The 14,887-nt window shown below is 49.2% G+C and overlaps 1 protein-coding gene across 1 annotated transcript; it reads right to left on the bottom strand.

Moving 5' to 3' along the window:
• Positions 1-8,330: 8,330 nt before the first annotated feature.
• Positions 8,331-14,460, bottom strand: SLC35C1 (solute carrier family 35 member C1). The gene is made up of 2 exons (XM_016203979.2): positions 13,544-14,460; positions 8,331-10,106 (listed from the first exon to the last, which is right to left on the bottom strand). The coding sequence occupies exons 1-2, from the start codon at positions 14,076-14,078 to the stop codon at positions 9,550-9,552; spliced, it is 1,092 nt and encodes a 363-aa protein (XP_016059465.2). The 5' UTR covers positions 14,079-14,460; the 3' UTR covers positions 8,331-9,549.
• Positions 14,461-14,887: the final 427 nt, after the last annotated feature.

Raw genomic sequence — 14,887 nt, 5'->3', positions numbered from 1 at the left:
TTTCTTAACCTATACGATAGGGATGATAATAGTAGCTGGGATATAGTAAGCATTTAATAGTCATCAGCTATTATTATTCTGAACAGCAGAATCTGTGTCTGCTTTTTCTTCCTCACAACAGCTCACCCTTAGGCTTACACATAATGAGTGCTCCATAACTGCTGAGTGAATGAAAGATTTTGCTCATTTTTGAGAAGCCCTCAAAATTATACCAATAATGAAAATAAAGAGAAGTAATCACCATCATTCCCCCAAACCAAACAAATCAATTATTTTTTTATCTTTATGTTGCCTCCCTGAGACTTTGTCCACAAATATTTTTTTCTAGCTTTATTCAAGGCAGAGGTGCAGTATCGCATGCATTTTTAAACAAAACATAGAGCATGTTCGATATTGCTATGTCGTCGTCTTTGTGTTTATTTTAATAACTATATAATTCATCATCAAGTTGATAAAAATGAATTATTTTATTGAATGATTGTCTATTGTCTGGGTATATTACCAGGGTAACATGCAAGAAGCAGAAAGTGGCACTGGATAGGATAGCGGAGTGCACCATCCATTTTTGGACTTTACACTTTAAAAGAAACATAGAGAAACCGGAGAGAGACCAAAGGAACATGTAACTTGCTAAGGAGGTGAAATGTAATCGTGTGCTATTATATCCTTGAGAGAAATGAGAACTGAGGTTTGACTTCATAGCTTTACACCTCGCTCTATACAAGCATCTCTGTAGAGTGGTTGCATGAGGATGCCAAACAGTTGCTCCTTGTTTCCACTAAGAACAAAAAGCTCGTTTATGTTGGGAAGAGTAAGAGATTTAAGGAGGGACTTAGTGTAAAGTGGTTTAGGAATGAGACAAATTAGCCAGGTAGTGGGAAGCTTCTTTCCTTGCTAAAGATGTTTAAAAGAGACATGGAGAGCAGTTCTGTTTGTCTTTTTGTTACAATCCTGCGTGGAGACTGGATTAGGCAGCTTTTTATATTCCCTGTGCACTGAGTTTTGGGTAAATATCTGATGATTGGTTGAAAGGTAACCAGGGGCGGGAGGGAGGGACGTCCCTAGCGAACCTAAGCCACCCGCGCCCTCTAGTGGTGGGCCTGGGAAAGGAGCGGCCGCTCGGTTCCAGGCTGAGCCGGGAGCACCGGGGCCCACCCTTCCCCCTTGAGTTAAGGGTGCGCTCAGCAGAGGGCGGAGCGGCGTTGCTGTTTTCTAGGCTTCTGGCGAGAAACTTGAGGACGTGGACCTCAAAACCAAACTCCTTGGGTTCCGTTTCCAGCTCTGCTATTAACTGGCAGATTAGTTACAGCCTGGGAATGAAGATGATGAGAATGGGATTGCAGCAAGATAAAAGACAAAAGGCTCGGAATTGAGAATCCAGAAACAGCCTCACACATGTGGTATTCTATTTATGACAAAAATGTCCGTGTAAAGTAGTGGGGTACCAGTGGCTTTTCCTCTAATGGAAATGGGTCAATCACATATCCTGATGTAAAAAAAATTAGCTTGACCTTTATCTCAGAACATACAAATCAATTCCCGGTAAATTATATGCTTAATGTGAAAGGTAAAACAGCAAATCTTTGAGACGATTATACAAAAATGTCCTTGTAACCTTGGGATAGACAAAAAAAAAACCCACACAAACCTTAAATAAGACATGGAAAGGACTAACTAACCATGAAGGAAAAGATTGATAAATTGAACTACATTAAAATTATGACCTTCTGTTTATCAAAAAACATTGTTTAGAGAGTGAAAAGGCAAACCATGGGGTGAAAGAAGATGGTTGCAGCACATGATTCTTAAAGAGCTCAAATCCAGAATATTTAAAGAATTTTACAAGCGAATGGTAAGGCAGGCAACCCAATACGAAGTTTGTTCAAGGCCAGAGACTTGAACACTTGCCATCCCCTCCCCCACAAAGGATACGCAAGTGGCCATTGCATTGTCAAACATCCAGGGAGGAGGCAACTTTGAGTGGGGTTGGGCCTAACCTCCAAGGGACTCTAATAACCCTGAGAAATGGGCAAGTGAGTGTTTTTCTAATCTTTTCCACTGCAGACGAAGAGTGAACAGGATGTTCCTTTTCAGACCGGGTGTGGCCATGGAACTGTGGGCCCGGTCGCTGGTGGGAGGGAGTCGGAGGCTCTGCCCAGACCCCCAGGGATGGAGATCTCAGTCACTTCCATCACTCAGGAAAGCTGCACTCATTTCTCCCTGGGAGGCAAGGTCCTAACCTAGACTGTATAGTAATAGAGAGCAAACCCACGAAAGCAAGACCAGGGGAAGGCATGTAACTGTGTTTAATTTCAGAGGCTCTTACTCAAGAAAACAGCAGCTACTCTTTAAGCTCAAGGGAGGGTAGTGCGGTGTGTGTGTTTGCGGGTCTTTGTGTGGCAGGAGCGAGCTGGTGAGAGGGGCAAAGAGAACATACAATATATGTTTCTCAGCCACCTCATTGCTGAGCCTTTCTCTCCCAGGGCCCTGGGACAGGTGATGTATTAGAGGTGACAGACTGCCAAAGGGCTTGCTTTGGCCTGCCCTCAATTACAAGCCTATGTTGGAGGAGTGGAAACCCCATTGCCACCTCCAAGAGTGGGCTTTTGGCCACAAATATAGAATCCTAGTCTTCTCTGAAATATTAGTGCCTTTTTCACTTTCCCTTCCAGCCTGGTAAATAAATATTTTATTTTAAAGAATGAAGTGCTAGAAAATGGAACTTTCCTGCTCAAGGACTTTGAGGTTGTCCCTCTTCCATGAAGGGAGTTCCATTCAGTGAATGCTTCCTTATGTGTGTGTGTGTGTGTGTGTGTGTGTGTGTGTGTGTGTGTGATATACTTTTTAGAGTGGGTAGGGTACAGGGTGGTAGAAGGAACTGTAAATTGCTGTGGGGATCAAACCCATAACCTGGCTATGTGCCCTGACTGGAAATTGAACCAGCGACCTTTTAGTGTATGGAACAGATGACACTCAATCAACTGAGCCACACCAACCAGAGCTTTCTGCAGACCAGTTTTCTCTGCCTGGTCTGTGCATAAGGCCAAACATGGCTACTCCATGACTTCTGGCTACTTCTGGGAGAGGACTGACCAGTATCTTTCAAATCCCGATTTGGGAATGGTGGTTGGTTTAGGACATTGGTTGAGTCAGCAGTAGGCAGGGGGCAGGACCCTGTGATTCAGACATGGAACCAGGGCACACCCCCACGAGTGAGAGGGAGCTTGGAGATGGAGGTGGGTGTGTTGAGCAGACATTAATGATGATTTGGAAACATTGCACTTGCTTCCGAGGGTTTTGATCATTCGTTGGGCAAACTTGACCAAGTGCCTGCCCGCCAGGCTCTAAGGAGGCTCGTGGGTGTACGGGGTTGAGTTAGACATGATCTTGTCCTTTGAGAAACTCACAATATAGTGAAGGAAACAAGCATATTAACATTTTTATCTTGCTATATGCTTCATGAGTACAATAATAGTTTTGTGCAAACTAAGATCATAAGTTCACAGAGGAATATTAATAACATCGAACATTAGTTGAGCTTTGCTATATGCTAGGTACTGTTCACTTAACCCTTGACATAACCCTATGAAGTAGGGACTGTTATTGTCATCCTTTAGTAGTTATCTCCATTTGCAGATCGGGAAACAGGCCCAAAGAGTCCAAGCGCCCTCCAAGTGACCCAACTAGGAAGTGGGCAGCAGGGATTCAAATGCAGGTCTGTCTGGGTCCCAAGCCTGTGGTTTTCCCACTCCATCAACAGAGACTTTACAAAATGCCAAGGGCTTATATTTCAATCATATCACAATAAAAATAAATAGAATAAAACTATTTTAAATTTAAATTGTAAAAAAAGTCAGCTATGAAATAATATGTGGAGTATGATCCCATCTCACTTATATGTATATTTTAATTTGGGGGGGGAGTTACAGATGTCTAAATTTATAAAAATAAAGAAATAATGATTTAGAAACACATTAAAAAGTAATAGGAGTTAACATTGGGAGGGTGATGCAATTGTATTTTCAGGGATTGATTACTGAGAGGGAAGGACGGGGTAGAAGAAAAATGGATATTATACCTTTCTGTACTTTTTGACTCTTAAAAATGTGCATTGTTCAATTTGTGGTTGGTTAATTAATTTCTTCAAAAGATATTAAATTAACAAACTAACTTTAAAAAAATGTCAAGGACAATGACCTTGCTTAGTCATCAAAGTTCATGTTGCCCTCCATGGCAAGGGACTTCCTATCCCGGGCGCTGTTATTGTTACTGTTACTGTTCTTGTTAACTAGCCTTGTAATTCTCAGTAGCAAAAGCAACAACAGAAGCTTTCTAGGTCCTGCCCTGTTTCCTGCCTATTGGCAAGGACACAGCAGAGGAGGGTAGTAAAGCCTTTCACACACTCTCGGGGCCTGTAACTGTATTATAATCATTGCTGCTGGACAATGGTGGAAACAGCCAGAGTGATCCCCTTCCCAAAGCTTCTCTTCTGGGGAGGTGGGAAAAGAAAGGCGCTTTAACTGGGACAGGCCACCGGGCAATCCCATTAGCTCTTAGGGATGCTGCCTCCTTGGCCCCTCTGTGTCCTACCCAACCTCTCACAGATGTGGTAAGACTACAAAGAAGTCGTATGCTAAGAAAGAGATGTGAAATGGTGGCCCGAGGCTGAATGTGGTCCATGTAGGTGCCACACAGCCCACACAGTATTTTATAAATTTGAGCCATTGTTTTAAAATCAGGAGATTGCACATAAAGTTGCAGATTTCCAGCTTCTCTTGCAAAATTAGAAGTTCTAGCAATATAAGCCCACACTCCAAATGGCAAGAAATGATGGAAACTGAGTCGTGTCTTTCCTGTTTATTTTTTTTTTAACTTTTCGTTTTTTAAAAATATATCTTTATTGACTTCAGAGAGAGAGGTGAAGAAGGAGAGAGAAATAGAAACATCAACGGTGAGGGAGTCATTGATCGGCTGCCTCCCGCAGGCCCCCGGCCAGGGATCGAGCCCACAACCCGGGCATGTGCCCTGACCAGGAATTGAACCGGGATCTCCTGGATCCTAGGTCGATGCTCAACCTCTGGACCACGCCCGGCCAGGTGCACCTTCCCTGTTTAGAACTGTCCACTTCACCACGGTGGCCCTTCAGCTCCCCTTCCTCATTAAGTTACTGGTTGTCCCCATGGGCATTCCCCTAAGGAGTTCATGCCTGTGATAAACAGAATTTGATCTTCCCCACGATTGCAGCGGGAGGGAAGGAGCAGAGACCCACTTAGCAGATGAGGGCAGCATGGGTGGGCCCCGCCACCGCCACCTCCTGCCAAGGCAGCTCTCCCCACCCAGCAGGCTGGAAGGCTGCTCTGGGCAGGCCTCCGAGTTGAATCCATAGGGCTGTGTGGCAGAGGGGACAAAGCCTCACCATTCTTTCTGCTGTGAGCTTCCATCTAATAATTACATTGCTGTTTATGTACCAGACAATGGGCTAAGCATGAGTGCAACGTGCATTATCTCATCCAGTCACTGCACTGTCACCTGGAGGAGGAACTGTTATCACCCTCACTATCACCTGGACAACTGAGGCTCAGTGACAGAGAGTCATTTGCCTGTGGTGTCATCTCCCTCACACAGACCCCAGCCAACAGATGGCAGAGCTGGGATTCCAACTCAGGTCCCACTGCCTCCAAAGCCTAGAAGTTGGAAACTGGTGCCCAGAGGGGCAGACTAGTTTGGCCAGCAGTAATTTGGGAAATGGAAGTTTTGGCCTCTTGTTGGGCTTACTGGCCCCCAGTTTGCTGCAGGGTCCAACAATACTTGCTTACTTGTACCCTGGCCTCTTTCTGCATGCATGTTACTTACCTGGCCTCTGGAAAAGGTGACAATTGTCATGTCCTTTTGCTTTCCCTCAGAGTCCATCTCAGATGAGTTTGAGGTCTTGGTTCCAGGGCAGAGCTGGAGGTCTGTGTTTGTCTTTCCTGACCCCACCGCACCAGGTTCTATGGGAGCTGAGAGCAGAGGTCAGTGAAACATGGTTTGAGTCCAGGTTCAGCTCCATGGCCGTGATGCTACTCCAGAGCCCGAGTCTTAGAGGATAGACTGGGTTGGTTCCAGGATCCACTGGTCAATTGATTTTGCTGTTTTAAATAATTTCTTTCCATTTGAGATTCAATCCAATGTGACCATGCTTTAAATCAGGGTTTATTAAATAAAGGCTGTTTATGTCAAGTATGGGCTCTCAGTGTCTCGTTTCCTTTCCTAGGGGAGGAGGGGACAGGACAACCCAGTGGGCATGGGGCTACATGGGTGGATATTAGGGCAGGAGTTTTGGATCAGGCTGGATGGGGCTTGGTTGTTACCTAGAGTAACCAGAAAGTCTAGGAGGCAAGGGTGATGGAAGTCCAGAAGAGAAGCCCAGGTTGATTGATACAAGCAGAAGGAGGGAAGCCATGGCCCAAGTGAGAGGCTGGGAGAATCAGGAAGCACAGTGCAGAGTGGAAGGCAAAGAATATTGGTTGAGGTTGGAAACTGGCAGGTGCCCAGGAGCTTCCTCTGACAGATGCTGTTGGGTATTCAAGTCAAGCCCTAGCTGGGCTACACCAGCCCATTGTTCTAGCCATGGGTTCTTGAGGCTTACAACAGGGCCATGTTAACCACAGAAGAGAAATGGTGCTAAGCCAGCTAAGATGTTTTTGGCTGCAAGGATGGGTCTTATGTGATTGACTGGTCCTTAGTTAGAAGGAGGGGGTGGGTGGGAGTAAAAACAAGGAGACTGGCCATCATTACCAAATCCTCACTGTTCTGGGCTCATTGCTGAGGAGGTTGTGGTTTGGCTTTTAGGGCTGATTGCTGTAGAGGTTATGGGTGAGAGTTCTGTTGTCAATGTCCATTTGAATAAGTCTCTTAGTGTGCAGAAAGGGAGCCCAGCTATGTGATTTGGGCACACTGCTAACTTCTGTAGGCCTTGGTTTCCTCATCCATAAAATGGGGATGTTAATAGTACCTGTCTCAGATGTTCATACATGGCAAGTGTTTAGAATAGCACCTGGCATGTGGTGAGTAGCCAACAAATGTTAGCAATAATAATATTAACATTTAATAATATAAGCATATTTATAATTATATATAACAAAATATTTAATAATAGTAGTAATTATTATTTTAAAAAATGATGACAGCTATGGCCAGTGTGGTTCAGTTGGTTGGACATCGTCCTGTGCACCTAAAGGTCGCTGGCTTGATTCCCAGTTGGGGCACATGCCCAGGTTGTGGACCTGATACTGGGTAGGGGGAATGTAGGAGGCAGCTGATCAACGTTCTGCTCTTGAACTGATGTTTCACTCTCTCTCTCTCTCCCTCGCCCTTCTTCTATCTCTCAAAATTTATAAACTATTCTTTAAAAAAAAAAAAGATGATGATGATGATGCTCAGTGGAAAGGGCACTGGCCTAGGAAGAGGGTTCTGGGTTCTGCCTCATCACACTGTGACCTCAGTCATGATCTCTCTGAGCCTCAGGCGTATCTGTGGAATATAAGGCTAGACTCTGATTTCCAAACTCATTCCTGGCTCGAATGTTATAATTCCTCATGGCTGCGGCCACAGCAGCACCCCGCTTCCCCCCCTCACACCCACACACAGCCTTCCCCCATCTAAGCTCTCTGAACACTTGGACCAGGTGCTCCAGTGCATTAGGCTTTTCGGTTCTGATTTCAGCTGGTTTCAGTTCCTAAATTGAGCCCCTTCACAGGAACCACGGTTTGTGGTGGGGGCATGTGAGCCGTTGGAAGCAGATTTGGGTCTTTAAATTAATACAACCCATCACAGTGCCTGGCACATCGTAAGTACTCAAAAATGCTGAGTATACTTAAGGGCACTGTGGTTAAGTACCTATGTTGTGAAGGAAGAGACCTCCATCTGAATCCAGCTGTCTACTCGTCCTGTGCTCCTCTCTGAGCCTCTGTATCCTCATATGTAAAATGGGGGATCAGTGATGGCTCCATCTCACAGGGTGTGTGTGTGTGGTGGTGGGGGGGGGTGTTATGAAGATGAATGATGGGTGTAGAACACTCAGCACAGTGCCTAGACTCCAGCAAGTGCCCAGTGAATGACAGCTATTGATAATGAAACCTGAGATCTTGTCACCCATCTCTCAGGAAGAAGCCGTGATCCAGCAGAGAGAACAGGCTTTTCTTAGAAGCCCTGCTAGTACCTGGGCTTGGTGAAGGCAGGGGCGAGCCTTCCTGCCCTTTACAGACACATTACTTCTCCTCAGGGCTTTGTTCATAAATCTAGTACAGGCCCAGCCAGCCGCTTCCTGCACTCACCCCACACACACAGAATGTCTTACTCTGATTTTAATTAAGTCATACAATGCAGGGCATCGGGCCCCACCAACTTCATTAGAAATCACCTGGAATTGTGGGGGGACTGGGAGAGGTGATGTCGAGAAGATGCACTCTCCCCAGCCTTACCCTATAGGGACTATACCCAAAGGGAGTTACCCCAAGGAGATGGGTGCAACAAAATGCCCAACAGAAGGGACGGGGGTGAAAGCTACCCAGAGGCCAAGGGGGTGTGGTGAGGAGGCAATCAGGGTTTTTCAGCCCACCCTCAGGGAAGAATGCAATTGTTCAATGATCAAGGGAGGAGGCTCCATCAGCCCTCCCAGGGCTTCTCCCCTGGGGGAGGCAGAGCTGGGAGAAGCAGAAGAGGCTCCTGGTTCCACTTCCTTTCCTGAGCCAGGCAGCTGGGTCAGATGCTAGGAGACAGAGTGAGGCAGGTAAAACGGGTGTCAGGGACTGGGGAGAGTGCTAATGGCCGTGCTTAACCTGTAAAAGGTGTATGATTCCCTATGTTCAAGAGCTGGAAACATGGGGTGCAGATGGTGGGGAAAGGGTGCTTTCCCATGATGCACTCCATTCCCAGTGGCCCCCAGGGGTGTCAGGATAGGCATGGGTACACCTGATCCTTTGCCCCCTTCCATGGGGCCTGGTGGTCTCTGCAGAAAAGAGAGAACACTGGTCCATTTCCTCCCTCAGCCCAGCCCCCACTTCTCTCCAAAGGGAGCTGGGTTTGTGGAACCAAAGCTGTGCTGCCTGCCCTGGGACCCAGAGAAGTGAGGTCTCCCAAACTCCTTCAGCTGGCCTGTAGTGGGGTCACCCCCGATCTCCCTGAGTACAAGTGAAGACTTGATGGCTTCGCCATACTGTTTCCTTAAAGGTTGTGGCCTGTCCTGAACCCAAAGGTCATGTGGAGGTAGAAGGCCCTGGGGCAGGGCAGGAAGGGGTGCACCACTTTCCTACTCCCCAAGGTCTAGTGTGCTCTTCCCGTGGGGGTCCCTCCTCCCTAGGGGAGGACAAATCCCCCAAATAGGAAAGGGGGTCGCGATAGGATTGGTAGCTTTCTGACGTTACTTGAAAACACTGGTTCCATTTTGACCACCAGATTCCGATCAGTTTGCAAATACCCTGCCCAGGCCACCCTCTCTGGATAAGAGAGGCCTCCGTTGCGTTCACTGGCATTCTCCTGGCCGGGCCATCCCAAGGTACCCGCAGGTGCTCACACCGCCAAGCTGCTCTTCTCCTCCTTGGGGCTGGGCTCCTCCTGCACTTTCTTCATCTCCCAGCCCCTGACCCAGGTGTAGGCGGAGGAGCCCCCCAGCACCATCATGTTGCTCGTCCACCAGAGGAAGCTCTTGGTTTCCTCGTAGTAGAGGACGGCCAGCACCGTCTGGGCACAGGCCTTGGCCGTGCCCGACACGTTGTGGGTCAGGGGACTGGTGAACTTGATCTGCAGTCCTGTCACGTAGCCGATGGCAAAGCCAAACAGGCCTCCCAGGGTCATCATGCCCCAGAAATGGGCACTGCCCAGCTGGGCAAAGTGGAAGAGGGTCTGAAGCTCCCCCAGCAGTAGGAGCAGGGGCAGGAAGAGAACACAGGCATTGACGTTGTTGTAGAAGGTCAGGCGCCAGATGCTGCCGTCCACCGCCGGGAGCACCTTCTTGGTGTAGATGGCGTTGAGTGAGACGCAGAGGCTGGCTAGCACGCCAAAGAGGGTGCCTGTCCAAGACAGGGTACCCTCTGCCCCTTCCTGGTCCACACCAAGCCAGAAGCCACCTGCAGTGGGGAAAGGAGAATTTTGAAGCCCCAAATTCACAGGCTGTAACGCTGTTCTCACCATCCCCTCCTTCCCACCCTCCCTGCAATAAATATGTCCAAAGTCTCCACCACATGCAAAGTACAACACAAGAGCTGGGGAAGCAACCCAGGACAGGAGCCCTTCCTCACGGAGCATGCATTTTAGCAAAGGAGAAAGACATTAGGATAATTGATTTCCTGTTATTTCTTTAATTACAATCGTAATGAGGTTCATAAAACAGCGCAGGGTGCTGTGAGAACCCATAACTAGACGACTGTGTTGGCCTGGGGCATCTGGAAAGTAACGCTTGAACCGAGTTCTGAAGGATGAGTACTAATGGTTACAACGACCCTGGGCAAGTGATTTAAGGTCTCAGAGGCTGGGCTCCTGGTGTATAAAATGGAAGCCTGTGAGTTTTTTTCGATACCCCCAGTCCCCAGACCTCTCACTGCCTGTGCTTCCCTTCAAGACTCCTGGCCTGCCATGGGCTGCTAGGCACCTGCCCACTGGGACAGTACACTTTAGCCAGACCCCACCTTCCCAGAAGATGAGGCTGGATCTTACACATGTATCCCCAGCTACAGCATCCGGCAACATGGGAGAGTAGGATAAGTTTTGGTGTCGGCGAGATTTGGGCTCTGCCATTTAGAGGCTGGGTGGCCTGGGAAAAGTTTAACTTCTCAGAGCTCCCATTTCCTTTAGCTGCAGAGATCTGGGTCACTGTTTTAACGCCCTCTCCAACCAATCTGCTCTCCACCTTGCAACCAGAATGACAATGACCTTCCTCATGTACAGATATGCTCAGGTCCTGTCCTGGCTTAAAGCTCCTCGGAGCCTCCCCACTGCCCTGAGAAAATAGTCCAGACTCACTTCACTTGAGCAGCCTCGCACCTGGGGAGTCTTGCTCGGGCCCAGCCATGAAGAAGGGCACCTGCTCTTTCTTCTGTCTAGAACAATCTCTCCTCACTCCTTCCTTACACCCATCTAGTGCTTCCTCCAGAAGGCCTGCTTAGATGACCCCTTCCCCAACTATTCTCTCCTTCTCCACCCAGCCAGGATTCCTACAGCACCTTCTATGTCCCCATCACAGCTCTTACTGCTTGATCTTAACTCATTTACTGCCATGGATCATCACCATGACCTCCAGGAGCATAGAAGCTGAGTCTACTTTTTCCAAATTTGTATCTCCAAAGTGTGGCACAGTCCCTGGCATGTGCCTGGTCTCAATATTTGTTGATTGAATGAATGGAGGTTGTTCTGGAGGTGGTTATGGGGATTAAAGGAGATGAGGCGCCTACTACATTGTAGGCACTCACTCCTAGCATTCTCTTTCTCGGTAAAGCCTTTGCAAACAGGCTACCCACAGACCTGCTCTGGGGGTGGAGAGGGTGGGCTTCGCCAGAGCATCTCCATCCCTCCTGTTGGTTACCTTCTGAGCCCAGAAGGGACTGCCACCTAAGGATCCAGACCCCAGAGGGATTCTCAGCTAGAAAGAGCTTTGAAACGCGCTTGTGTGACCTGGGGGACAGGGAGAGGGAGGAGGAGGAGGAGGAGGCCTGGAGTAGTTGCCTTTGACCCATCTTTCCCCACAAAGAGGGAGGAAGGGAAAACACTGCAGAGAAGGAACAGGTTCTAGGCCAGCAGAGAGCACCGGCCTCCCCGGCCCCTGCCCCACCAGGTTGGCCAGTGAATGCACCTTCTCAGAAGCAATCTTACCATCAGCTACTTGTATTACTTTTCGGATTTGGGCCCACTTTCCCTAGTGACATCACCTTCCTGCATGCAAATTCTCCCACAAAGAGCACACTCCCTCCAACACAGACACACAAGGTCTGCAGGACTGAAGTGGAGATCCCTGGGGCATTTGGGGAAGTGTGGGAGAAAGTGAGGCCTCCCCTGGGAGGGGAAGGGGGAGCAGCTGAGAGAGATGTGCCAGGGCTCTTAGCAGCTCCTCCAGCTTTGACCTCCACCCCTCTCCCCTGCCTCCCTCTGGATCTTGGGACTAGCGTGAGCAGCCCTGGATCCAGCAGTTGCTAAACAAGGGGAACATTTTCTAGGACAGGTGGCATGGGATGGGCCCCTCCCTGGCAACCAGTCCACCTTGGCTTTGGACTCTGAGACACCGGCGAAGAATATGTAGGTCAACCAAGACAAACTTTCCAGCATCAAGACAAACCTGAACAGGTTTAAAGAAGGATCACATTCCTGGATGACAGAGGCCCAGGAGGGTTGGGGATGCTCTTACCCAGTGTGCTGCAATAAAACAATAAATGTTCTATAATCTGTGCTGTCCAATACAGTTGCCACTGGCCACATGTGGCTACTGAGCACTTGAAGTGTGGCTACAGAATCAGGTTACAACATCTGTAACTGAGGAACTGAGTTTTCAAAATTTCATTTAATTTGAATTATAGTAAGTCTTCACTTAACATCGCCCATAGGTTCTGCTACTAAAACAATATATAACTAAATAAATTTTACCATAGGCTAATTGATATAGACAAGAGTTAAGTTCCTGTGCATCTTATCATTTTTATAATGAAATGATGTATTTGAGGACCTGCTGTAATTTAAATTGAAATGGACACATGGCCAATGATTATTCTGTTGTGTAGTGCAGCTTTAACATCTAGGGGATAAAAACAGAACAGAGTGGTTAGAAGAGCAGGACTGACAGTCTGACCAATCTGTGTTTGCATCCCAGTCTAGCTACTTCCTAGCTGTGTGGCCCTGGGCAGGTAACTTAACCCCTCTGAGCCTCAGTTTCCTTGTTTGGATGGAGATGATCACGGTCTTGCTAACACTGCTAATACCCAGAGACTTCTGGGGAACAAAGGAGATGCTATATGTGAAATTATTAGCACAATAACCCCAACAATAGCTGTGATTTTTTGAGGGTCAAGTCTGGGAAGACAGCTAATACCTCTAAAAGCATATCTCTTGCCACTGTCTCAGCCGTTATTATGAGCCTGCAAGGTCAGGGTGACAGGATATTTATTAAAAGATGCATTGTCCCATAGAAAGAACACTGGATGGGAACTCAGGACTCTTGAACTCTTGAGTAGCAATAGAGTATAGTGGTCAGTGTATGGAGTCTGACTGCTTGAGATCAGATCCCAGCTCTGCCATTTATTAGCTGTGTGATCTTGGACAAGTTACTTAACCTCTCTGTGCCTTGGTTTTCCCTGTGAAATATAGATTATAATTTCACCTGTATGAGGGGACTTGCCTGAGCCCCTAACTTGCTGGATGACACTGAGAAAGTTATTTGATCTCTCTGGACCCTAAGATCTTCCTCATATTACCATCAAGGGAGCTGGGATAGATAAAGTCCAAAGATGCTTGCCAGGGTTATTTCTTAGGGTTTTGGCCCCCATGCCTCCCTTATTTCCCATGGCCCTGGCTGGCCACTCACCGATGATGACGCTGCAGGTGAGCAAGGCATAGAAGGAGGTGGTCTGCTTGAGCAGCAGGTAGGAGAGCAGCACATTGAAGACTGTAGTGAGGGAGCGGCCCACGTTGTAGAAGGCCACACCCACGTACTTCAGGCAGAGGTTATTGAAGGAGATCATGCTGATAAAGACCACGGACAGGGGCAGGACACTTCGGGCCACCCTGAGATCCAGGCGCAGGGTGGGGAAGTCCAACACACCAGGACAGAAGGTGGCCAGTGTGCTGAGGCCCTTGCACAGCAGTGTGGTCACCAGGCACTGGTAGAAGGTGACGAAGATGGGGGTGTCCAGCTGCAGAGAGGGGCTGTCCAGCAGGTACTTGTTGAGAAACACCATGGAGATGGAGGTGATCCAGTAGAGAAAGACCACCAGTGCGATCTGCAGTGCCCGAAGCAGAAAGGGCTTCCCCTGGCTGGCCTCTGACTCGCTGAAGGGGTCGGGAGTCCCCATCAGCGCCATGTGCAGGATCCTGGAACGCTTCAGAGGGGCCCTGTTCATGGTAGCGGAGGAGCTGGGTCAGGCACAGCCAGACTTTCCTGGAGTACTGGGCAGTGCGCTTACTTCTGCTCTCTGCAAGCTGCAGCCCTCAACTGTCACATGGGGGTGGCCTAGAGGCCTCCCCAACGTCCTCTTGGATGGGGAGGTTCGGCTTTGGGGTGAGCCTCACAACCTGCTCCCACCCTGAGGGGCCTCGTGAGACAAGACACCGGGAAGGGGTGGTGAACAGGCAGATTGCATATCAGGGGAGACGGGGCTGGGGCCTAGGGGAGGAAGGGAGAGAGGAGAGGAAAGGAAGGAGAGCGGGAGCGGAGGAATGCGGGCGAAGGTGCTACAGGCCTGCGGAGGGCAGGGTGCGGGAGAGGTGCGGGGAGAGGGAGGCGGGGCTGCTACGGAAAAGAGGGGTTTGTAGGGAGGGAGGCGGAGGCCTAAGGGAGCTGAAGGGGGGAGGGCGTGCGGGGGGTCTGGAAAGAAGGGTGCAGGGGAGGCCCGAGGGGCTCAGGGCGGGGGTCCTGACGCGGGAGGAAGCCCGGGCGGCGCCGGCCCACAGCACAGTCCTCTAGGGCGCCCCGGGAGCTCAGCGCGGGTGCTCCCCGACATCGAGGCCACGCCCCCGGCGAGGCGGGCCCCGGGCTTACTTCCTGACACGCCCCGACCTCTTCCTTAAAGAGCCCGCACGCCCGGGATCACTCTTAAAGCCACAGCCTCTGAAAGTCGCCGTTCAGAGCCAGCCTCGCCTCGGGCCCCGGCCGCCTCCCGGCACGTGCGCTCCGGGTGCGCTGAGGGGGGAGGGGGATCTCTGCGGCCGC

Source organism: Miniopterus natalensis, chromosome 11 (assembly GCF_054644295.1).
Source record: "Miniopterus natalensis isolate mMinNat1 chromosome 11, mMinNat1.hap1, whole genome shotgun sequence".
NCBI lineage: Eukaryota > Metazoa > Chordata > Mammalia > Chiroptera > Miniopteridae > Miniopterus > Miniopterus natalensis.
Note: the sequence above shows the minus strand (reverse complement) of the source record. Positions and strands in the feature narration are given on the sequence as shown.